Source organism: Bufo bufo, chromosome 5 (genome assembly GCF_905171765.1).
Source record: "Bufo bufo chromosome 5, aBufBuf1.1, whole genome shotgun sequence".
In the NCBI taxonomy this organism is placed as follows: domain Eukaryota; kingdom Metazoa; phylum Chordata; class Amphibia; order Anura; family Bufonidae; genus Bufo; species Bufo bufo.
In genome coordinates, this window is record NC_053393.1 from 257,283,170 (window position 1) to 257,309,147 (window position 25,978).

The 25,978-nt window shown below is 44.1% G+C and overlaps 1 protein-coding gene and 1 long non-coding RNA gene across 4 annotated transcripts in view; both read left to right on the forward strand.

Moving 5' to 3' along the window:
• The window catches only part of UPP1 (uridine phosphorylase 1), a 41,291-nt gene extending 18,477 nt beyond the window's left edge, over positions 1-22,814 (forward strand). Inside the window, exons 3-9 of one of the 3 annotated variants that reach the window (XM_040432146.1) lie at positions 1,697-1,817; positions 2,161-2,319; positions 7,251-7,365; positions 18,146-18,355; positions 20,248-20,394; positions 21,861-22,101; positions 22,477-22,814. In XM_040432146.1, the coding sequence (XP_040288080.1) occupies positions 1,697-1,817; positions 2,161-2,319; positions 7,251-7,365; positions 18,146-18,355; positions 20,248-20,394; positions 21,861-22,000 (892 nt within the window). In that variant the 3' untranslated portion in view covers positions 22,001-22,101; positions 22,477-22,814. Of the gene's footprint in view, positions 1-1,696; positions 1,818-2,160; positions 2,320-7,250; positions 7,366-18,145; positions 18,356-20,247; positions 20,395-21,860; positions 22,104-22,476 lie in introns of all 3 variants that reach the window. The other 2 variants (XM_040432147.1, XM_040432148.1) reach the window with 2 other exon arrangements.
• Positions 22,815-22,818: 4 nt separating this feature from the next.
• On the forward strand, positions 22,819-25,658 carry LOC121001191. Its single transcript, XR_005778999.1, has 2 exons — positions 22,819-23,995; positions 24,048-25,658. It is a non-coding gene; the product is annotated as an uncharacterized LOC121001191 (long non-coding RNA).
• Positions 25,659-25,978: the final 320 nt, after the last annotated feature.

Sequence of the window (25,978 nt, forward strand, 5' to 3'; positions counted from 1 at the left end):
GAACATGCTGTTCTTGGCGGGTTCGGCCAACAAAAGAATAAAGTGTATGGCCAGCTTAAAGAGGACCTTTCACCAGAATAAAGTATCTAAACTGACTATATAGACGTGTAGAGCGGCGCCCAGGGATCCCCCTGCACTTACTGTTATCCCCGGGCGCCGCTCCGTTCTCCGGTTATAGCCTCCGGTATGTTCATAGTTAGGCTCCACCCAGGGGAACCTGCCGGCGTCTCTTTCTCCTATGCTGTAGCGCTGGCCAATCGCAGCGCTCAGCTCATAGCCAGGCTATTGGCCAGCGCTACAGCATAGGAGAAGGAGACCATGGCAGGTTCCCCTGGGTGGAGCCTAACTATGAACATACCGGAGGCTATACCCGGAGAACGGAGGGCCGCCCGGGGATAACAGTAAGTGCAGGGGGATCCCTGGGCGCCGCTCTACACGTCTATATAGTCAGTTTAGATACTTTATTCTGGTGAAAGGTCTTCTTTAAGTTCTGCTACATCTGTATACCTTACAGATATACAGACATGAAGTGTAGTGCGATCTGCAGGCAGCATGTTATAGACCAGGAGTCTGGAAAAGAATCAGCATTTGTAATTTATACAAATCTCTGCTTTTTCTGACTTCAGTTGTGCATTGGGGATGTCTGTCAGGATCTTTTCCCATAATAGTGGACATCGGCCTGCTCAGCTCCATCTGTGCTTAAGCATGCTGCCTGCACATTGTACTGCATTTAATGGTGACAGCTTCCCTTTAATAGTAATCAAAAAACTTTCATTTGTCATATCCTTAAGTGGAAACTAAGTTGCTGGTCGTCTTGTGCCAGACTTGTCTACAGGAAACAGGCTACCAGTGAAGTCTGCAGCTTTCAGTAAACTTCTTGACTGGGAATTTTCAGAACTTGCTTTTCCTGTAAGACTGTTTCCAAGTAGTACAAGTCAGAGGTCAAGGTCTTGCTATTTTCTGTTCCTGGATGTCCTCATGACTGTACTGAAACTTTTCTTATATTGTTAGAGTAAGAACTGTTCTCTTTCTAGAAGACAATCTGTTACAGTAGGTCATTTGGACGGTAACAAGAATGTTTCCATTCTACAGCAAGTAAAGAGATTGAATACGATGAGGAATTGATAGACAAATTAAAGGGGTTCTCTGGGTTCAGAGCTGAAACATATCCCCTTCTTCCCCAACTGAGCCCCCCTGTTATGAGCATTGGAGCATTTCATGCTCCAATGCTCTCCCTTGCCCAGTGCTAGATCGCACAGGGCAAGGGCTTTTTTGTTTACATTTTTACACTGCTAGGCGGAGGCTTCTGCCTAGCAGTGTTCCCGGTGATGTCACCGGCACTGATGGGCGGGCTTACAGGCTACAGCAGCACTAAAGCCCACCCATTAGTGCCGGTGACGTTACTGGGCTCACTGCTAGGTGGAAGCCTCCACCTAGCTTACCCATGAAGAGCCCGGTACAACAATGGATCTCCAGAAAAAGCCCTTGCGATTCAGCACAGGGCAAATGAGAGCATCATACTGATGTCAGTGAGGGGTAGTGGGGGAAGAAGGGGATGTGTCCGGGTTCAGTTGGCAACCCCTTTTACTTACAGCGCTGTATGACAGTTCAGTATACAGTAAGTGGTTATTTGTATGCAGCAAGGAAAACCCCTTCAATACTTTAATAAGAGTTATTATTTCTTCTTTTTTCTTAGAGAAGCAGGGTGCATTCACCTTCCTAATCCTCACTTGGAGGAAATGAAAGAAGACATATTGTACCACTTTGATCTTGGAACAAATACACATGATTTTCCCACCCTTTTTGGTGATGTGAAGGTGAGAGATGACTAAAGCAATCATGAATGATCAAAAGTCTAATTGAATGCTTATATCAACCCTCCCTTTTATTTTTTTGTTATCTTGTTTCCTGTTTAGTTTTTATTTCTATTTCCTGTAACATAATTTGTAAATTGTTTAAATTTAGTTGCAAATTGATGTTAATATGATAAAATCCTAAAGCTATCCTAAATTATAGTCATGATACTGCAAGAAAAAAGCAGTGCGGTATTTCCTCTGCCAAGAAAGGGTGTAAAAATGACAGTAAAATGTAAACTTTGAGCATACGCTAGAGTACAAAATATACTAAATTATTTAATCTACTTTGCCATTCTCTTTTCAGTTTGTATGTGTTGGAGGGAGCCCGTGGAGGATGAAAGCTTTCACTCAGTATATTGCTGGAGAATTGAATCTGGGAGACCCTAAAGATGATATTGCCAATATATGTGCAGGAACTGACCGTTATGCCATGTACAAAGTAGGACCAGTATTAGCAATCAGTGTAAGTTACTTGTATCATTGCTTATCTCCAACAATCCCTAGGTGTATATGGTTCAAGCAAAGGATCTGCATTCTCTGATTGGACAGAAGATGAAACCTTTGTTTGGAACATTAATCTTGCTAAATTGTAACACAGCATTTGTGGCAGGATTAGATTTAAAGAGAACTCTTACGGGTTCCAGACGCTCTTCATAGCACCTTAAAGATGTTTTAAAAAGTGAGAAAAATAAAAAGCTAATTCCTGTGCTCTGTCACCTGTTTGAAGCTTTATTCACGTTAATGTCTAGATCCTAAAGGCTGCTGTTTGGGTATAGTTTCTATTATTACAAAATAATTAGTGATTTCTCTGGTTCTATTAGAGGGTGTCTGTTGAAATCACAGGCATTCCACTTCTTCCATGGCGAAAGGCACTTTTTATAACTGCTCCCAGCTTTGGCTAATAGAAGGTAGTCCTGAGCAGTAATGGCCAGTTCGCAGTGTTCGCCCGCGAACACATGCTGGCTGCCATCTTGACTCACAAGTCCAGCGATGCACAGGTAAGCCCTTACCTGTGCCTGTGCCGGAAGCCGGTCTGAAACAAATGCGGTCACCGGGAGCAAGCAGTTCCGAGAACAGCCACCGGGGGCCTTCATCGGGCTGTTCTCGGAACTGCCTGCTCCCGGTGACCGCATTTGTTTCAGACCGGCACAGGTAAGGGCTTACCTGTGCATCGCCGGACTTGTGAGTCAAGATGGCAGCCCGCATTTGTTCGCAGGCGAACACTGCGAACTGGCCATCACTGGTCTGAGGAGGTCATCCATTACCTCTATAGATCTTAAAGGAACAGTAAACCAGCATCCAAATAAATGAAAAGAACGACAGATGTAAAATGATCTTATTTTTCTTGAAATTCTCTTGCCCTATATCACAATTGCAGACCATAAAAATTAAAATAGAAAAGCAGTGTATTCTAAGCTGCAGCCATGTATTCTCCCCCCTCCCTCTCTTACTTCTGATGCTAGTGCATGTGTGCCAAGACGTTTAGGAAGAGGGGGCTTTACACTTTGTCTGCACAGTGAGAGTGGCCATTTTGTTTGATGTATTGAATCTCTTAGTTTCCAGTAATATGAAATCCATACAGTGCCAGCCGCAGTGCCAGTAGAACCAGTAGTACCAATAGTAGTGCACACAGTAACACTAGCCAGCTGTACCTCACTGACTCAGTGGCAACAGTACAAGACATTTTTGTGGCCACAGAAGATGCGGATAGCATCCCGTGTGCTGTCCGCATCCATATGTCCGTTCTGTGGTCGCACAAAAAAAAAAAGAACATGTTCTATTCTTGTCCGTTTTGCAGTCAAGAATTTGACAAAGGGGAGGATGTGAGCATATGCAAAATGCAGTATGCGCACGGCCGGAATGCGTGTTTTGCGCATCGGCAATTTGCGGACCGCAAAAGCTGATACGGTTGTGTGCATGAGGCCTAAAGTTTTGTGCCATATTTTTCCCACCTCTGCCTTCCAAGGTCTTGGGAAAGCTAAGTAACATACCATGTGAAGCAGTTATGAGAACTACTAAATATAAAATCTACCAAAATAAAACCCCACTCTTACTCCAAAGTTGTGTGGCTTTCAGGATCCCAGGAAAGCTGAGTAAAATGGCATGTGGAGCTGTAATAGGGACTGCTGGATACTTAATGTACCTAAAAAAAAAAACATTCTTGCTCCCAAATTATGTGATATTTGCCTTTCCTATCAGGATCCCGGGAAAGCTGGGTAACCATAGCATGTGGACATGTAATAGGGACTGCTGGATACTAAATGTACTGAAATAAATCCCCCTTCTAGCCGGCAAATTGTGCCTTAGCTAGTTATATGTGCCTTTTAGGGTCTCGGGAAAGCTGGGTAATTTGTACAAACTATAGGTAATACTAAGGCCCCTTTCACACGGGCGAGTATTCCGCACTGATGCGATGCGTGAGTTGAACGCATTGCACCCGCACTGAATCCCGACCCATTCATTTCTTTGGGGCTGTTCACATGAGCGGTGATTTTCACGCATCACTTGTGCGTTGCGTGAAAATCGCAGCATGCTCTATATTCTGCGTTTTTCACGCAACGCAGGCCCCATAGAAGTGAATGCGGTTGCGTGAAAATCGCAAGCATCCGCAAGCAAGTGCGGATGCGGTGCGATTTTCACGCACGGTTGCTAGGAGACGATCGGGATGGAGACCTAATCATTATTATTTTCCCTTATAACATGGTTATAAGGGAAAATAATAGCATTCTGAATACAGAATGCATAGTAAAATAGGGCTGGAGGGGTTAAAAAAATAATAATAATAATTTAACTCACCTTAGTCCACTTGATCGCGCTGCCGGCATCTCCTTCTTTGCTGATTGTAGGAACAGGACCTGTGGTGACGTCACTTCGGTCATCACATGATCTTTTACCATGGTGATGGACCGGAGTGACGTCACCACAGGTCCTGTTCCTACAATCAGCAAAGAAGGAGACAGAAGGAGATGCCGGCAGCGCGATCAAGTGGACTAAGGTGAGTTAAATATTTTTTTTTTTTTTTTTAACCCCTCCAGCCCTATTTTACTATGCATTCTGTATTCAGAATGCTATTATTTTCCCTTATAACCATGTTATAAGGGGAAATAATACAATCTACAGAACACCGATCCCAAGCCCGAACTTCTGTGAAGAAGTTCGGGTTTGGGTACCAAACATGCACGATTTTTCTCATGCGAGTGCAAAACGCATTACAATGTTTTGCACTCGCGCGAAAAAATTGCACGTGTTCCCGCAACACACCCGCACATTTTCCCACAACGCCCGTGTGAAAGAGGCCTAAGAGTTGTATTTTCTCAGCAGTTTCACTGCAGTTTTTTTTTTTTTATGTTCATTTCACTTTTACATTAAAATTCGAAAAGGTTTGACCACAAAGTAAATGCAGACATCAACCATACAATCCTCACCTATCCCTGTTGTAATTGTTGCCTTGGAGTTTCTCTGGACCTCTCCTAACACTTTACAGGCTATGGACTCAGTTACAGTTAGTGGGGACTAAGGCCCATCCCCTTCCGGTTTTGTGATCCCATTCTGGTGAACATTTTTATAACTTTTATTTTATTTTATTTTTTATGTGTTTAGAGGTTTATTGTCCCTTTAAGGGGGACTGTAAATTGTAGTATATACTTGCATTGTCCATATTATAACAGTTCGGGGGCATTTTTATTTATTACCGTATGTTATGTTCACACAGTAAAATACACAGCATAAAAACCAGTAGCAGATTAGTGGTTGAAAACAGGTTATTTTTGCTGGTAATGACCACCTCCCTGGTCTTCTTCTGGGCCCCGCTCTGCAGTGTGTCCTGACTGCATACAGCTGTCCAACATCAGGTCACAGTGCGATGCGGGCTGGAAGAAGAACAGGGAGCAGTGAGTGGCAGTGCCGTCTGGAGCAAGCGAGGTAAGTGTATTATTATTATTTTTTATGTCTGATCTAAGGCTGATGGCAGTCTAATCTGAGTCTGATCAAGGTCTGATGGGGTCTGATCTGATTCTGATGGTCTGATCTGAGTCCGATGGGGGTCTGATCTGAGTCCGATGGGGGTCTGATCTGAGGCTGATGGGGGTCTGATCTGAGGCTGATGGGGGTCTGATCTGAGGCTGATGGGGGTCTTATCTGAGGCTGATGGGGGTCTGATCTGAGGATGATGTGAGTCCGATGGGGGTCTGATCTGAGGCTGATGGGGATCTGATCTGAGGCTGATGGGGGTCTGATCTGAGGCTGATGGGGGTCTGATCTGAGGATGATGGGGGTCTGATCTGAGGATGATGGGGGTCTGATCTGAGGATGATGGGGGTCTGATCTGAGGATGATGGGGGTCTGATCTGAGGCTGATGAGGGTCTGATCTGAGGCTAGTTTCACACTAGTGGCAGGGGAATCCGTCAGGCTGTTCCTGCGGGTGAACAGCCTGTCGGATTCGTCCTACCGCTAGTTCAAGTGTGCCCCCGGACTGCAGCTCCGTCCCAATTGACTATAATTGGGGCGGGGGAAGAGTTCCGGCGGCAGCGCACGGCGAGAGGCAGCCAGACTAAAACTACGACACACGTGAACTAGCGGCAGGACGGATTCGACAGGCTGTTCACCTGCCGGAACAGCCTGCCAGACTCCCCTGCCGCTAATGTGAAAGTACCCAGAGGATGGTTGGAGTCTAATGGGGGTCTGATCTGAGGCTGGGTGTCTGATCTGAGTCTGATGGGGGTCTGATCTGAGTCTGATGGGGGGTCTGATCTGAGTCTGATGGGGGTCTGATCTGAGTCTGATGGGGGTCTGATATGAGTCTGATGGGGGTCTGATATGAGTCTGATGGGGGTCTGATATGAGTCTGATGGGGGTCTGATATGAGTCTGATGGGGGTCTGATATGAGTCTGAGGGGGGTCTGATATGAGTCTGATGGGGGTCTGATATGAGTCTGATGGGGGTCTGATATGAGTCTGATGGGGGTCTGATATGAGTCTGATGGGGGTCTGATATGAGTCTGATGGGGGCCTGATATGAGTGATGGAGATTGGGGGGTATGATCTAAGGCTGATGGAGCTTGAGGGTCTGGCATCTGATCTGAGGCTGAGGGAGCTTGGAGGTCTGAGTGTCTGATCTGAGGCTGAGGGAGCTTGGAGGTTTGTCTGAGGCTGAGGGAGCTTGAAGGTCTGTGTCTGATAAAAAATTGTTTTTTCTTATTTTTCTACTCCAAGTCCTAGGTGCATCTAATAGTCAAAAAATGCGGTACCCCTAATAGGGACTATAATAGAGTTTTGTCTAAAGTAAAAATTATGTTAAGTGGAAAATAATACTTTTACATGACTTGTGTAATGTACTAATACATCTACAGGGTAAACAAACTTTATTTTAACTTCGTTCTTGCTTCTTTTTTCAGCATGGCATGGGCATTCCATCTATTTCTATAATGCTCCATGAACTGATCAAATTACTATATCATTCTAAATGCAAGGATGTCACCGTTATTCGTATTGGTACATCGGGAGGTATAGGTAAAATGAAATTTTTATAACATTTTTATTACATTTTATTACTTTTGATAATATGGAAAATGGATGTGACGAGGAGTAAATATTAATGTAAAGTCAGTGTATAACGTGAACTGATAAAAACACCTACTTAAAGGGGTATTATCATCTCAGACATTTATGTCATATCCACAGCATGTCATACATATCTGAAAGATCTTCTTCTGAGACCCGCACCTACCTCTAGAATGGGGAGCGCTGATCAGTGTAAATCCATCCTTCAGGCCCCAGCATCCAGGCTGTGAGAGGAGGTCCGGTTTACAGTACCAGCCAAGCTCACTGCGCTTCACTCTTTTCGTAACTCACATGGAAGTGAATGAGAGTTAGAGAAACAGAATAGCACAGTGAGCTTAATGGGGCTGCAAGAGATAGCCGAACACTTGTATTCAGCTATTTACAGCAGTTTCTATAGAGTTGAATGGAGTGACAGAGCGCATACGTTTCCACTGCTCCATTCAAATGTGGAAACACAGTCCTCCGTTCTAGTGATTGGTGGAGGCCTCAGCAGTTGGATCCCCATTGATCAGACATTGTTGTAGTGGGACAGCCCCTTTAATACATATGATAATAAAACACCTACATACAGGAATAAACCAAGAGCTAAAGATTGAGGACATATATTTAATAGACATTTGTCTATTAAAGGGAACCTGTCATCAACTTTATGCTGCCCATACCAACGGTACAGACAGGTGAGTTGATTTCAGCAGCGTGTCACTCATGAGCTAAAAGTAAGTGGAACCAGCATCATAATCATTGCAGCTCAGGCCTTGAAAAGAGTCAAATCTACCTGAGAAGAGTCCTGGTTATTCATAATCTCCTGCTCTCCCGCCCATCTGCTGATGATTGGCAGTTCTCTCCTAGAGAGAAAAGGAGAAAACTGGGCAGAAGACAATCATCAGCAGGTGGGCGGGGAGAGGAAGAATTTATGAGTAACCGTGACTCTTCTCACGTGGCCGTGACTCTTTTCCAGGCCCAGTCTGCAATGATTGTGATGTTGGTTCTCAGCAACCACTTACTTTTATCTTTAAAATGAAAGACCGCTGAGATCAACTCACCTGTCTTTACTTTATTCTGCCGTTAGTATGAGCAGCATAAAGTTGATGACAGATTCCCTTTAATAGACAAATAGATAAAAAGAATAGTAATTGTGATCCATAGCACGTGGAGCAAATCCCCATATTTATCACTGCTTAGGAGCTGCAGCTTCCTTAGGTGTGTTGTGAATTGGTGCTGTCCCATTGCAGGGGTATTCTGGTTGTTAAAAGTTAGATCGTCTGGGGTCCTATTGCTAGGACCTCCACTGGTCAGGCATGTGAACTGCTGCTACATTCATCTCTAAGGGAGTTCTGGGAATAGCTTAGCCCTGTACTTGGCTGTCTCCAGAACTCCCATAGAGATGAATGGAGCGGCAGTGCACTTGCTCAACCTGACTCCGTTTATTTCGGGGCACTCCGAAGGGGTACCTGGTACTCCTTTTTATGATCAGTGGAGATCCTAGCAGTAGGACCCCCCACCAGTCTAATAGATATCCCATATCCTATGGATAGGGGATAACTTTTAACAAGCGGAATACCCATTCTAACATCTAATTAATCAAAATGTATGTGGTCTCCTGTGTCTGTAAGAGTGTATTCACACATCACACTAAAATCACATTTTCTGTTGCGACTTTCAAAAATTGTTTGGCCGCCATTTTTTGTAAAAATTACAGAAAAGCAATGACATGTTAATAGGAATTCATTCACTTCTGGGCAGGTATATGTGGCAGTACTGTAGCAGCGACACAGCTCATACCATAGTGCAAAAATCTGCGTACTTGGAAACTACGGGCTTTTGTTACCCATCTGCGCAGGTTATCTTAAAGTATATAAGTATATAAATCACTGCGAAAGGTGCACCACAATGATATGCAACTGACAACTCTGGCTAATCCCTCAAGCTGATAAGAACTGAGACTTTAGCCAATGTATTCCTGTCAGGAACACATCGGAGCCCTTTTGCACCACCGTCAAGGTATCTCAGCGTGGCACGGGTTCCTACCACTAAGCTACCTACGGAGTGCGAACACCGGTCTGAGAGGTGCTAATATAAAACTTACAGTCAAGCTCCCACATACCTCCATAGTGAGATCACTCAGGCAGTGGGAGAGATGATAAGGCTGTAAGCCTACCTATAGCAGGCCATGTGACACAGGCTACCAGGTGCAACAGAATGCTACCAGCAGTACACAATGGCTCATGGAGGCAAATGACCCATTTCAGACTTAATAACTTAAACCATAATAAATACAAAAATAATGACATGACACCTTGTGTTGGAATAAAAATGGCCGCAATGCTTTATTAAGGGTAAATAAATTAATAAATAATTAAAACTTCAAATTCATAAATAAATAACCATTAGAAATTCCAATAATTACCGAAATCCACTCAGCAATAGCTGAGTGATACAGCCCCTCTAATAAAGCAAAGCGACATAAGCATAAGAATAGGGAGGGAGGGCGGGGCGACAATCCGGTCTTGATAAAACTGTCCCAGAAGCGCAGCCGAAACCCTCTTTTTAAGGACTAAACTTTCCCGCCGCTGGCATCCACACCAATCAGCTGTCCAGAAATCTCCCCCAGCAACCAGCTGCACCAATCAGAGAGGATCCCTGCTTGACATCCAAGGCTCAGATGAGACCGGCTAAAACCAGCTAATTCTGACAGGACTTAACCCTTTCATAAAAACCTGAAATAAAAGAGCGGGAAAGCAAGAAAAAAAGGGGGGGGATAGAAAAAACGAGCAAAACCATGCTAAAATATACATATTAATGGTGTTATTGCCCCCATGTGTCCCCCAAGCGAAATCACTGCGAAAGGTGCACCACAATGATATGCAACTGACAACTCTGGCTAATCCCTCAAGCTGATGTTAAGAACTGAGATTTTAGCGAATGTATTCCTGTCAGGAACACATCCCTTTTGCACCACCGTCAAGGTATCTCAGAGTTCTACCACTAGACTACCTACGGTGTGTGAACACGGTCTGAGAGGTGCTAAGATACAACTTACAGCCAAGCTCCCACATACCTCCATAGTGAGATCACTCGGGTAGTGGAAGAGATGATAAGGCTGTAAGCCCACTACCTAAGTGATCTCACTATGGAGTTATGTGGGAGCTTGGCTGTAAGTTGTATCTTAGCACCTCTCAGACCGTGTTCACACACCGTAGGTAGTCTAGTGGTAGGACTCTATACCTTGACGGTGGTGCAAAAGCAATGTGTTTCTGACAGGAATACATTCGCTAAAGTCTCAGTTCTTAACATCAGCTTGAGGGATTAGCCAGAGTTGTCAGTTGCATATTATTGTGGTGCACTTTCCGTAGTGATTTATGTATTTGTATATTTGCACCCGCACATTATCCCATCTTGTGTAGGATGCCTTTGTGGTGCATGTGGTCCACTGCCGACATCCTCCATTGTATGCATTTTTGCTGGGGATTGCTGTTAGCAAAGGATCACATGCGGAAGAATTGCTCCCCGGTTCTAAACACACCACAGTGTTTGGGTTTTTTAAGCATTTCCTCCCATTTAGGCCACTTTATTTCAGTTATTTTTCTTAAAGTATAACTAAAAAAGAACTAGCAGAAGTAACATATAAAAGGGCAGCACCGTGGCACTGGGGTCCAGGGTTCTGAATCTGACCATGTCCGTATGTTCTCCCCTCGTTTGCATGGGTCTCCCCAGGGCACTCCGGTTTCCTCTCACACTCCAAAGACATACTGATAGGGAACTTAGATTGTGAGCCCCATTGAGGACAGCAAGCAACAATCATGTCTGTGGTCAGCATATAGTCCCATCTCGCCTTAGAAACGACAAAGTGGAATAAACTCTTTAACCGCCTAACGCACGGATGCGTCCTGGAGGCGGTCGATTCATTCCTCCTGGACGCATCCGTGCGTCATCTCGCGAGACGCGAGATTTCGGTCAGAGCCGGCCCGCGCATGCACATCGCGAGCCGGCAAAAGTTAGAGGAGTATTTAGTCAGCAACCTGCCAGCCAATGATCGTCGCTGGCAGGTTGCTGATTTAAAAAAAATCGAATCACAAGCCATCTAACGCCTTATATTTAGAAATATAAGGTGTTAAATGGCTTCTCTGCTCCTCTGCTGGTCCTTTTGGTCGGTTGGTTCCAGCAGAGGAGCAGACATCACTGTGAGTACCCACCAACACCACACTTAGCCCCAGATCACCCCCCATCACCCCAATTAACCCCTTGATCGCCCCTGTCAATCACCTAGTGAAAGGGAAAAAAGTGATCAGTGTAAACTGTCACTTTTTTTTCCCACTGGTATTGACTTATAGTTTTAGGATAGTTTAGGCCCCTTGGTTAGGTAGTTAGCGTCGGTAAGCGCCCAGCCCACCGCACCGCAGTCACTGATTCGCTGATTAGCGTATCGCTAATCAGCTTTTGTACTTTTATAGTATCTGTAAGTGATCAAAACTGATCACAGTCAGATCTATAATTGTATTAGTGTCACCTTAGCTCACCCTCCACCCAAAACGCAGTGTTTGCCCGATCAGGCCTGATCGGTCGCCCACACGTGCGTTCACCCACGCCCGCCCCGCCGCAGTGACAAAAAAAATATATATTTTTTGATCACTGCACAATCACTTTACAAGCGCTGCGGCGATAAAAATATCAGTTTTGATATTTTTTATCAATCGCAGCGGCCTTCGGTACTTCGCTAGCCTCCCATTTGTAAGACAGGCTTGCTTATTTTCTTGGGTAGTCTCTAGGAATACCCCTAAATTTAGTAGTCCAAATGTCAAACAGGGGGTATTCTTCTGAAGAGGCCTACAGGATTCTGACCCAGTCGGATGAGGAATGGGAACCCTCATCTGACGAATCTAGCGGGTCAGAATATGAACCTGTAGAAAGCAGTGGCAGTCTGACCCAAAGTTCGGACGAGGAGGTTGAGGTCCCTGATAGCACCAGGCGTACTCGGCCCTGTGTCGCTAGACCACAGGTTGCGCAGGATCCGTTTCAAGGGCAGCAGAGTGGTGAGGGATTACGTGGTGAGGCATACACCAGCAGCGCAGCCCTCCCTGGACCTAGTACCAGCACTGCCGTACAACATGGTGAAGTGGCGAGCACCAGAAGGGCAGTTGAAGCTGGTACGGTGGCACGTGCAGTAGTTACCCCGTCGCAGCCACCGCACAGACAGGCCCGTAGAGCCCCTAGAGTCCCTGAGGTGCTGGCAAACCCTGATTGGCAGTCCCCAACTTCAGCCGCACCTGTAGTTCCTCCTTTCACCGCCCAGTCTGGAGTTCGGGTTGAGACAGCTCAGATCGGTTCGGCACTGGGATTTTTTGAGCTGTTCTTGAATGCGGAGCTCTTGGACAAAGTCGTGGCAGAAACAAATCGGTATGCCACTCAATTTATAGCCGCCAACCCGGGAAGCTATTATGCCCAGCCTTTCCGGTGGAAACCAGTCCAAGTTTATGAAATTAAAATTTTTCTGGGCCTTCTCCTCAACATGGGTCTAACCAAAAAGCATGAATTGCGGTCATATTGGTCCACGAACCCAATTCATCACATGCCCATGTTCTCTGCTGCTATGTCCAGGACACGATTTGAGACCATCCTGCGTTTCCTGCACTTTAGCGACAACAGCACCTCCCGTCCCAGAGGCCACCCAGCTTTTGACCGGCTCCACAAAATTCGGCCCCTCATAGACCACTTCAACAACAAATTTGCAGATTTGTATACCCCTGAGCAAAACATCTGCGTAGACAAGTCCCTTATACATTTTACCGGGCGCCTTGGCTTCAAACAATACATCCCAAGCAAGCACGTATGGGGTCAAATTGTATAAGCTCTGTGAAAGGGCCACAGGCTATACCCACAAATTTCGGATCTATGAGAGAAAAGATCAGACCCTGGAGCCGGTCGGTTGCCCTGACTACCTGGGGAGCAGTGGAAAGACAGTCTGGAACTTGGTGTCACCCTTATTTGTCAAGGGGTACCATCTTTATGTGGACAATTTTTACACAAGTGTGCCCCTCTTCAGGCATTTGTTCCTAGAACAGATTGGCTGCTGTGGCACCGTGCGACCTAGTCGCCGGGGCTTCCCCCAACAGCTCATTACCACCCGTCTTGCAAGGGGGGAGAGGGCTGCCTTGTGTAACCAAGAACTGCTTGCGGTGAAATGGAGAGACAAGCGTGACGTTTACATGCTCTCCTCCATTCACGCAGACACGACAATACAAATTGAACGGGCAACCAGTGTCATTGAAAAGCCCCTCTCAGTCCACGACTATAATTTGCTCATGGGAGGGGTGGACTTCAATGACCAGATGTTGGCTCCCTATTTAGTTTCCCGACACACCAGACGCTGGTATAAGAAGGTGTCTGTATATTTGATTCAATTGGCTGCATATAATAGTTTTGTTCTCTACAGTAAGGCTGGGAGAACAGGATCCTTCCTCAAATTTCAGGAAGAGATCATCGAGAACCTCCTGTATCCAGGAGGTTCCGTGGCCCCATCCACCAGTGTAGTGAGCCGTCTTTACGAGCGATATTTCCCCAATGACGTTGCTGGTACCTCAACCCAACCGTCACCCCGAAAAAGATGTTGTGTCTGTTGCAGGAGTGGAATAAGGCGTGACACCCGCTATTTCTGTCCTGACTGCACTGACCACCCTGCCCTATGCTTAGGGGAGTGTTTCCGGAAGTACCACACACAGGTACACTTAGCATAGGGATTGCATCTCACAGGACAGGCACACAGGGCTATTAGGGCCCTTACACTCACAGCTGCTGCAAACCTCTCCTTTTACCTGGGACAAAGTGCATAATGTACTTCGCCACATCTTTGGCCGATTTGCGCTTTGCACATTGTCCCATGGGGAAGGAGAGGTTTGTCCTATAAAGGTAAAAAAAAAAAAAAATCACCGGTAAGCAAAAAAGTTAACTTTCAGTTCAAAAAGTTAAATAAAGTTTATATGTTCCGTTCAAATTTTATTATAAAGTTAATTAATTTATTGCGTTGCGGCCTGGTTTTTTCTTTTTTTTTTTTACCTTCCAGGTGGACAAACCGATCGACTAGCTGCAGCACTGATGTGCATTCTGACAGAAGCATTGCGCTGCTGTCAGATTACACAAAAGTCGGTGTATGCAGCGCTGCAAGACGAGATTTCTCCTCTGCAGTAAAAGATACGTTTGCTGAGGCATATGAGCTGAGGAGGCGGCGGTGTTCATATACTTTGGCAAACACTTTGTATATAAAAAAATAAATAAAAAATCCCGGCAATGATTTATTCATTCACATCGATTGATGTGAATGGAGAAATCTGGTTTGCATGGGCATACGGGCTAAGTGGGTATGGATGTTGGGCGGAGCTCCTATGTCCTGGTAGACGCCTTTCCCCTCCTTTTTTTTTTTTTGGCAGAGATTTTTTCATCCCCATTGATCTATGCGAATGAAGAAATCTGTGCCGTTCATTTTTTCTTTCAGCCCAGAGGCTGAACGGAAAAAAAAAATCTCATTACCCGTATGCTCAATATAAGGAGAATAGCAGAAACTCCTAATGCTGGCCATACATGTAATGATTGCGGAGACCCTCAAATGCCAGGGCAGTACAAACACCCCACAAATGACCCCATTTTGGAAAGAAGATACCCCAAGGTATTCGCTGAGGGGCATATTGAGTCCATGAAAGATTGAAATTTTGTCCCAAGTTAGCGGAAAGGGAGACTTTGTGAGAAAAAACTAAAAAAAAAATCAATTTCAGCTAACTTGTGGCAAAAAAAATAAAATTTCTATGAACTCGCCATGCCCCTCATTGAATACCTTGGGGTGTCTTCTTTCCAAAATGGGGTCACATGTGGGGTATTTATACCATGGCATTTTAGGGGCCCTAAAGCGTGAGAAGAAGTCTGGTATCCAAATGTCTAAAAATGCCCTCCTAAAAGGAATTTGGGCCCCTTTGCGTACCTCTAGGCTGCAAAAAAGTGTCACACATCTGGTATCGCCGTACTCAGGAGAAGTTGGGGAATGTGTTTTGAGGTGTCATTTTACATATACCCATGCTGGGTGAGATAAATATCTTGGTCAAATGCCAACTTTGTATAAAAAAATTGGAAAAGTTGTCTTTTGCCGAGATATTTCTCTCACCCAGCATGGGTATATGTAAAATGACACCCCAAAACACATTGCCCAACTTCTCCTGAGTATGGCGATACCAGATGTGTGACACTTTTTGCAGCCTAGGTGGGCAAAGGGGCCCACATTCCAAAGAGCACCTTTAGGATTTCACAGGTCATTTACCTACTTACCACACATTAGGGCCCCTGGAAAATGCCAGGGCAGTATAACTACCCCACAAGTGACCCCATTTTGGAAAGAAGACACCACAAGGTATTCCGTGAGGGGCATGGCGAGTTCCTAGAATTTTTTATTTTTTGTCACAAGTTAGCGGAAAATGATGATTTTTTTTTTCTTACAAAGTCTCATATTCCACTAACTTGTGACAAAAAATAAAAACTTCCATAAACTCACTATGCCCATCACGAAATACCTTTGGGGTTTCTTCTTTCCAAAATGAGGTCACTTGTTGGGTAGTTATACTGCCCTGGCATTCTAGGGGCCCTAATGTGTGGTAAGTAGTTTGAAATAAAAATGTGTAAATAATGACCTGTGAAATCCCAAAGGTGCTCTTTGGAATGTGGGCCCCTTTGCCCACCTAGGCTGCAAAAAAGTGTCACACATCTGGTATCGCCGTACTCTGGAGAAGTTGGGGAATGTGTTTTGGGGTGTCATTTTACATATACCCATGCTGGGTGAGATAAATATCTTGGTCAAATGCCAACTTTGTATAAAAAAAATGGGAAAAGTTGTCTTTTGCCGAGATATTTCTCTCACCCAGCATGGGTATATGTAAAATGACACCCCAAAACACATTGCCCAACTTCTCCTGAGTACGGCGATACCAGATGTGTGACACTTTTTTGCAGCCTAGGTGGGCAAAGGGGCCCACATTCCAAAGAGCACCTTTAGGATTTCACAGGTCATTTTTTACACATTTTGATTTCAAACTACTTACCACACATTAGGGCCCCTAGAATGACAGGGCAGTATAACTACCCCACAAGTGACCCCATTTTGGAAAGAAGACACCCCAAGGTATTTCGTGATGGGCATAGTGAGTTTATGAATGTTTTTATTTTTTGTCACAAGTTAGTGGAATATGAGACTTTGTAAGGAAAAAAAAAAAATCATCATTTTCCGCTAACTTGTGACAAAAAATAAAAAGTTCTATGAACTCACTATGCCCATCAGCGAATACCTTAGGGTGTCTACTTTTCAAAATGGGGTCATTTTTGGGGTGTTTGTAATGTCTGGCCATTGTAGAACCTCAGGAAACATGACAGGTGCTCAAAGTCAGAGCTGCTTCAAAAAGCGGAAATTCACATTTTTGTACCATAGTTTGTAAACGCTATAACTTTTACCCAAACCATTTTTTTTTACCCAAACATATTTTTTTTATCAAAAACATGTAGAACAATAAATTTAGAGAAAAATTAATATATGGATGTCGTTTTTTTTTTTTTTTTAAATTACAACTGAAAGTGAAAAATGTCATTTTTTTGCAAAAATTTTGTTAAATTTCGATTAATAACAAAAAAAGTAAAAATGGCAGCAGCAATGAAATACCACCAAATGAAAGCTCTATTAGTGAGAAGAAAAGGAGGTAAAATTCATTTGGGTGGTAAGTTGTATGACCGAGCAATAAACGGTGAAAGTAGTGTAGTGCAGAAGTGTAAAAAGTGGCCTGGTCATTAAGGGTGTTTAAAGAGGACCTTTCACCAGAATAAAGTATCTAAACTGACTATACAGACGTGTAGAGCGGCGCCCAGGGATCCCCCTACACTTACTGTTATCCCCGGGCGCCGCTCCGTTCTCCGGTTATAGCCTCCGGTATGTTCATAGTTAGGCTCCACCCAGGGGAACCTGCCGGCGTCTCTTTCTCCTATGCTGTAGCGCTGGCCAATCGCAGCGCTCAGCTCATAGCCAGGCGATTGGCCAGTGCTACAGCATAGGAGAAGGAGACTGTGGCAGGTTCCCCTGGGTGGAGCCTAACTATGAACATACCGGAGGCTATAACCGGAGAACGGAGCGGCGCCCGGGGATAACAGTAAGTGCAGGGGGATCCCTGGGCGCCGCTCTACACGTCTGTATAGTCAGTTTAGATACTTTATTCTGGTGAAAGGTCTTCTTTAAGCTAGGGGGGCTGAAGTGGTTAAAGGGGTTGTGCAAGAATGGGGGGTGGGGACCTGTAAAGGGAAGATTACTTACCTTCTTCACGGTGCTAGCTCCCCACTCCCTCTTCCCCCAACTGGTGATGCTCCGCTTTGATGTAAATATCCAGTGTGACATCGCCCCAGCCAATTCCTGGCTGCAGCAGTGACCGGCTTCCTTTACTCCATGAAAAATGGTCACATGACGCAAGTGGATCCGGATGGTGATTGCCTGTGGTGATGTCAAACCGGATGTTTACATGAAGATAGCCCAGCAGAACATTACAGGCCGGGAGAAAAATGATCGTAGAGCCAGCACTGGAAAGCAGGTAAGTAATGTTTTCTATACAGATCCGGTAAAGTGGTCCCCCATTCCTGCACAACATCTTTCAGTTCCACCATCCAGGATTTCAATCTTACTGTCTCCACTTTGTGTAAGATGTATTGTTTTTTTCTTTAGGTATTGATCCAGGATCTGTGGTGATTACAGGCCAGTCTGTGAGTCCTTGTTTTAAGCCAGAGTTTGAGCAGATAGTCCTTGGGAAGACAGTGATCCGTAGTACAGAACTCGACAAGGACTTAGCACAAGAGCTGGCTCAGTGCAGTGAGGAGATCAATGAGTTCAATACAGTCATTGGAAGCACCATGTGCACACTGGATTTCTATGAAGGTTTGTGTAATATTTTTAGTTATTATTGATCTATTGGTAATATTATGTGAACCTATCATGAAATACAGTCAGCGTCCTTAGCATACTTTACACGGATCTCATTTTCTGGGAAATCTTTTGCTTGCATTAGTTAGAGATGTAAAAAGAGCAGAACATTACAGAGTTACGGCACAGCTCTGTTCAGCTGGGATTCCAGTTATCATTAAAGGGATTTCAAGGAGTGCAATCCTCAGAATAGCTCATCAATATCTGATCAGTGGGGGGCCGGCTCCCAGTACCCCCGCCAATCAACTGCTTGAGGAAACCACAGCAATTCATTGAACGCTGCAACCTCTTCCTGGGCCAGTGAGGTCACATTCATCAGTTACATGGCCTATGAATGTGACTGGGCCTTCACTGCAATGCCAAGCACAGCCACTATATACAATGCATGGTTTTATGATTGGCATGTTATGAGGAGGCCACCGCACTCACCAGAGCCAATCAGTGAGGGTTCCAGGAGACCCCCACTGATCAGATATTGATGACTTATCCTGAGGATAGGTCACCAATATTGTACTCCTAGAAAACCCCTTTCAAATAATTCTTTCTGCTTCATATATCAGAGAACATAGAAGAAGAGTTATGAAATCGGTCTAAAGAAAAACGAGTCTGTTGAAACCAGTCAAGCAACTCTCATATTTTAGGCTCACTGTAAGAAATGAAAGCTGTGCTGTCATTGGTGAGAATTTGTAGTAATTCCTTAAGGTCGGTATCAGATGGTTTTGTGTGGGGGTCTGACAACAATGGACCTTATGCTTCTCCCGGAGGACATCTGACCCAAAATCACAGCATTATAGTGAATTATGATGCTGTCATCTCCTGACGAACTGCGGGTTTACTGTATTATACTCAAAGGATGATGTGAGTACAGCACAGTAGATCTGCGGTCAGACACCAACCTAATGTTTTATTAGCCCTTGGGCTGGTATTACACACAGCATTTTTTGAAAAACACCACCAGTCAAGTGAATTCCCAAGGATTGGGAAATATTAAGGAAGGACTTCTGCTTCATTCTGGACCCAGTTCTTGCATTGGTTTAACGAATTGTATTAAAAACTACTGTGTGTGATACCACCATTAAATGGGTTTTGATATTGATGGTCTATTATCGGGATAGGCCATCAATATCAGCTGTCACCTTGTAGCTCTGGTGCCGGCTACCATTGAAGTGCATGGGAGAAGCTCCGTCCACCACACAACACAAGAGGCTGTGTAGTGCCAGTGCCGGGGCAGTACCTGCTGATTGGGGTGGTGCAGGAAGACAGACTCCCACCAATTTGATATTGATGTCCTATCCTGAGGATAGCCTCGATTTCATAATCCTGGGCACATATATTAGGGTGGTATTTTACATCAGCATTTGTAACAAACAGAAATGGAGCCTAAACGAGAAAAACTATTATGGAAAGATTTGTGCCTTTCTGTGTTTTGCACCGTCTCTTGATTTTGGCTTGCAAATTCTAATGCAGAATATTGAGGTAAATATGCATGTATGAAAGAGTCCAAATACTGTAGACAGGCCTAGATACATTTCTGTGATGTTAAGGGTCGTTTTCCATGAGGTAGTCACAATGCAGCTGTCGTATGCAGACGAATCCTCACCCACTGCAGCAGCCGCACAGATTTGTGGGTTATTGCCCTCAAAATTGTGAGTCCATTATCGCTGGAGGTGAACAGGATTTGTCCGCATGCAGCAGACACCAGGTGGAAAGTCTGTATAAGGCCAGTGGCTGAACACTGCTCCTGTGACACAAACTCACCACATTATAATCATTTATATTATGAATGCCCATGTTACTAGGAGAGGAGCGCTTCTGAGCTTTGTTTTTGCAATATTTTACACCAATAGGTCAAGCACGTCTTGATGGAGCAATCTGTTCCTACACGGAAGAGGAGAAGATGCAGTACTTGAAAGCAGCGTATGAGGCTGGGATAAGAAACATTGAGATGGAGTCCTCCGTGTTTGCAGCAATGTGTAATATCAGTGGTCTGCGAGGTACAGTCAGTGTATTTGATCTTAATTATCCAGTTAAAGGGGTTGTCTCATCTTGTCGTTACTAAGGCAAGATGAGACACAGTCCCAACACCACCCGGCCGGGATACAGCAGAGCACTTTGGCTCTCGATGTTTCCATAGCTCCCATTGTGGTGCATGAGAGCTAGAGAAACAGTGCAGCACAGCAAGCTATGCTCTAACTAATGAGTTAGGGCTCATTCAGAGGACCGTATGAATGAGTCCACATCCGTTCCGCAATTTTGCTGAACAGGGGCGGACCCATTCATTTCAGTGGGGCCGCAAAAGATACAGACAGCACACCGTGTGCTGTCGATTCCGTTCTGCGGCTCCGCGGAAAAGATAGAACATGTCCTATTCTTGTCCGCGGACAAGAATAGGCATTTTCTATTATGGTTGCGGCCATATGCGGTCTGTAAATTGCAAAATGCACATGGCCGGTATCCATATTTTGCGGATCTGCAAAGCACTACGGCCCTCTAAATGGGCCCTTAGGGACACAACATAACTTGCTATTTTGCTCTGTTTCTGTAGCTCTCATGTAACGCAATGGGAGCCACTGAAATAGCAAGCGCCAGAGCACTCTACTGTTTCCCAGCTGGCTGGTGTTGGGACTGTTTCTCATCTCCCCTTAGTAACGGCAAGATGAGACAACCCCTTTAATATCATACAAATTGCTGACTTACAGCAAACTGCTGAATTATAATGTGTTCATAGAAAGCCCAGAAAATGTTCTGACACATGTTGTTATGCCAGAGTACTATAAACACATGCATTAAAACAGAGGTCTCGGGCTGCAGGACAACAGCTCCCAGCATGACCTGACATAAACATAACAGTGCCAGAAAACCAGTTTAGAAAAAGCATGATATAGTTGTTCAAATGATTGTTCATTTAATAGCTCTGTCACCCACCTCTCCCTTAAACATGCGTGCTAATTTCAGAATCTCCCCTGACAGCAGTTGGTATTCAACAAAGGATCAGGCACGGTAAAATCCGACACCCGCAACCCCCTATAGTCGGCTTATGTATTATACCATTAGACGGTCTGTCACCAGTTTCAGCTATATGTTGCTGGTATAATATAAGCATGATGTAATCTGGCATCTCTGTACCGGGCACTACCTATATATTTATCAACTTATTTTGTTATTTTCTGCGGACTTTGGCTACGTACACACCTAGGCAAGTCTATAGCCATGTCCGTGTATGCATTGGTGATTGTGCCTTACGTCCTGCTGTATAAATGCAAGTTTGTTCCTAAATGATAAAACTGAAAAGTTATCAGTAAGCAATGATGAGAAATGTGACTGTCCTAAAGGCCATGCTTTCACAGCTCTGTTGGGTGGCAGCTTTTTTGGTCAGCGTGATTACCCAATGAAGCAGATTGATATAATTCTGTATGCATCGCCTGTGGTGTGTTACTAAACACCAGTGATGTCATTTCAGCTGCGGTGGTTTGTGTCACACTCTTGAATCGCTTGAATGGAGACCAGATCAGTAGTCCTCATGATGTCCTGGTAGAGTATCAACAAAGACCTCAGAAGCTGGTTGGATACTTTATAAAGAAACGTTTGTCTCAGGTTTAAGTCTGGACTATGCTTGTCACATAACGTGTTAGATTGTCATGTCCAGGGTGTTTTGTAGAGATAGCCATGTACATTGTGCACACACTGTTATATAACATTGCTTATTACTATTATCCCCGCGCGCCGCTCCGTTCTCCTGCTATGCCCTCCGGTATCTCCGTTCCCTAAGTTATGGTAGGCGGAGTCTGCCCTAGCGCTGGCCAATCGCATTGCAGAGCTCACAGCCTGGGAGAAAATAACCTCCCAGGCTGTGAGCTCTGCGCTGCGATTGGCCAGCGCTAGGGCAGACTCCGCCTACCATAACTTAGGGACTGGTATCTCCGCCTACTATAACTTAGTGAGCGGAGATACCGGAGGGCATAGCAGGAGAACGGAGCGGCGCCCGGGGATAATAGTAAGTGCAGTGAGATCCCCGGGCGCCGCTCCACATATCTGTATAGTTAGTTCATAGGGTAAGAATCGGTGAAAGGTCCTCTTTAAAGGGGTAGTCTCAAGAGACAGCCCATTTCAAAATGTGGCCACCATGCTGATCGACGGAGTCTTGCTCTTCGACACCTCTGACAAACACTGATTCTGCTAGGGGAGCCGCAGCCAACAAGACATTACTGCAGGGAAAATGTTGTATTACATGGTGACCATTAGGGATGAGCGAATCGACTTCAGATGAATTAATATGTACTGTAAAATAACATTTCCAGAACTCGGGTTTGGTTCCAAAGTACCACTTGCAACCGAATCCGCATTCGGGATATGTTTTTTTACAGTACAAATTAATTGATGAATTTATTACGCGAAGTCTTGCGAGACTTCGCAAAGCAATAACTTTGGCTCATCGGAGCCAATACATTCTAATACTGTACGGAGCTCCTTCTCTGTACAGTATTGGAACAAAGTTATATGCGAATCGACTTTGGATGTTTCATCCGAAGTCGATTCGCTCATCCCTAGTCGCCATTCCCATGAACATTTGTCCGTGTAATCCAGGGGCAGCTCAAATCAGACAGAAGGGGAGCCACGCTGAGAGAGCAGCTCTCTGAACTCGCTCATAGAAGGGAGTCCTGTGCGGGCGATCTGCCTCTATGATTCCCAGGACAGGCATTGGGATAATGGCTGTCTTCATTAGAAAACCCCTTTAAATGCATTGTACACTATTGAAACCATTTTAATTGCACTAATGCATGTAATGCAAGAAATCACAAAACAGTTCTGCAAATATTACTGATGAAAGGGGTTGTCCGAGAGTTTAATAATGATGACCTATCCTTGGGGTAGGTCATCAGTATCTTATTGGTGGTGATCTGACTCCCAGATCACCTGACGATCAGCTGTTTGTTGAGACCGCTGTGCTTCATGAGGGCTGCAGCTTCTTCCTAGGCCAGTGATGTCACATTCATCGGCATCATGGCCTAGACACAGCCTATATCATTTCAAGTGAATGGGCCTGAGCTGCAGTACCTAGCACAGCCACTATCCAATTGACGGCACTGTGTTAGTAAGCTGTGAGGAGGCCACAGCACTCACCAGAGCATTGCAGCCTTTTGAGACAGCCGATCGGCGGTGGTGACGGTGTCGGGCCCCACCGATCACGTACTGATAATCTTTCCTAAGGATACGTAATCAGTATTAAAACTCGGATAATCCCTTTGATAAAATGTATTGTTTTTTGTCTACAGCTCGCGTGTTACTGCTTTCCATCTGAACTTGCCTTCCTATTAATATACAGAGTAGAGAACACATGACTAGAGGATCTGACTAAACATAGGGCTTGAATGTATTGGTGAAAACACATAGTTGTGCATTGGAGCTGTATACACAAAAACGAAGTTTTTAGATTAATTGGAGAAATAAGAAGACTGCATCAAAACTGTACATACCAATTAAAGGGGTTGCTCAACCTCCAAAAAATTTGAAAGTGTCAGGAAACTACATAAAACAGCAAAAAACCCTCACCTTTTGAAAGCCCCTCAGTTCCAGCACCTCTGCCGAGTCTCTGTGGTCACAAGCCACTTGGGGACAGATCATCATTGAGAGCTTCATTGGCTGACAGAGTTCACATGGCCACAAACAGAATGTCATCACTTCTGGTCCCTTGAGAACCAGAAACATTGGCGACAGGAAACTTGTCGCTGAAACAGAGGGGATTTCAGAAGGTGTTTTTTTCTTTGCTTCATGCAGTCACACATTTATATTGCAGGTTGGACATCCCCTATGGCTTCAGCTTCATCCAGCTTATGGTTGTTTATGTCTTAAAGGGAATCGGTCACGACGATCTTGGACTATAAACTGCAGTATTACATGAGTCCACATTGCTACTTTTTATTTTTCCTACTGTCCCCCGTTCCCCGCTGTCACTGTTTAACCTTTTCCTGACATGGCAGTTTTCAGTTTTTGCCTTTTATTGCATACTATGTAGTGGGAAGCTGGAAAATATGATTACAAAAATACCACATTTATATAGTTTTCTTTCTTTATATAGTGTTTTAATACTGAAAAAAATAAAAACTTTGGAAACATTTTTTTTTTCTTTTCATTGCCATATTCTGACCCCCATTATTTTTTATAGTTATGTCTATGGAGCTATATGAGGTCTTATTCTTTGCGGGACGATCTTATTGATAACATTTTGGAGTGTGTATGACAACTTTGTATTTTTTTTTTTTTAACCTTACACCATTTGCCATATGGGATGCATGTTTTTTTAATAGTAGGGGCATTTCCTGACGTGGCGATGCCTATGATGTTGTTTATTTTTATTTAGAGGAAAAGAGTGAATTTTAAATATTTTTTTTTGCTATTTTTAAAATCATTTAATTTACTTTCTATTTTACTTTTTGTAGGCACCCAAGAGGACCCCAATACGCAATCATTAGATTGCCATTTGTCTTGAATAATGAAATTTAATCCGTTATTGAATAGAAAATTCAGTATATTCCAGTGCAGTGCTGCACCTGCAGGCCAGGATTGGAACATAGCAGTAATAGGCCTGGAAGCCTTGTACAGGCTGAAGCCTATTTCTACTAAGGAACACCTTCCCCGATCTCAGCAAGGGGAAGGTGTTCCAGGGAGCTTGTGCTCCCGTTTTTTCTAGCTCCGATGCCATGGTCAAATATGACCATGGCTTGTGAGGAGTTAAATGTTTGTGATCAGCATTATCGCTGATCGCAGACATTAGCCCTGGGTGTCTGTTGTGTGAAACAGCCAGTGGCTATGATGCTCACTCCACTCTGGAGAATGTGCCATATTTAAAGACGTGACACCTGCTGTTCATATACAGCGGATGTCAAGAAGGTGTAACGCTGCACTGAAATACCTTGTCAGGTATGCATGCGTATGTTATTCCTCTCCAACAGTACGGAGTGTGTATTTCAGTGCAGGTTTTCAGTGTTGTCAGCAGGGAAGCAGCAGTAGGACTTTTTATCTGTAGTGCTACTTATGTCTAACTGCAGATAACAGGCCAGAATCGAGGTGACAGATTCTCTTTGCATACATTGGAATTATGACTGCACTGTACGTCTACCATCTACAATACTTTCCACTATATTTATTGCTATTTTGTTTGTGAATCAATTTCTTTGATATTCCTTTGTTTCCATTGTTTCTGTATATTTGATGTATAATTTATACTCTATCTAAAGAGACCACAAACTAATATATCATATGTTCTAATAAAAAGGCTTTTATTTTATATCTATTTATTGTTATTATCTAAGTTATCTCTAAATTATACTATATAAAAAAATGTCCTCTGAAATACATTATTTTTTGCAAACAGAAATATTTTTGTTGATTATTACGCTTCAAATAAAAAGGTATTGTGACAATTCCTTATGAAAAGTTTAAAAAAAGCAGTCCTTCTGTTCTTTTCAGAAAAAAAAACATTTTGGTTTGGCATATTGACATATTTTCCAGGGAGTTATGTCAGATTCTACATTCTACAGTCATTAAAGGAGTTTTCCGAGATTTTAATACTGATGACCT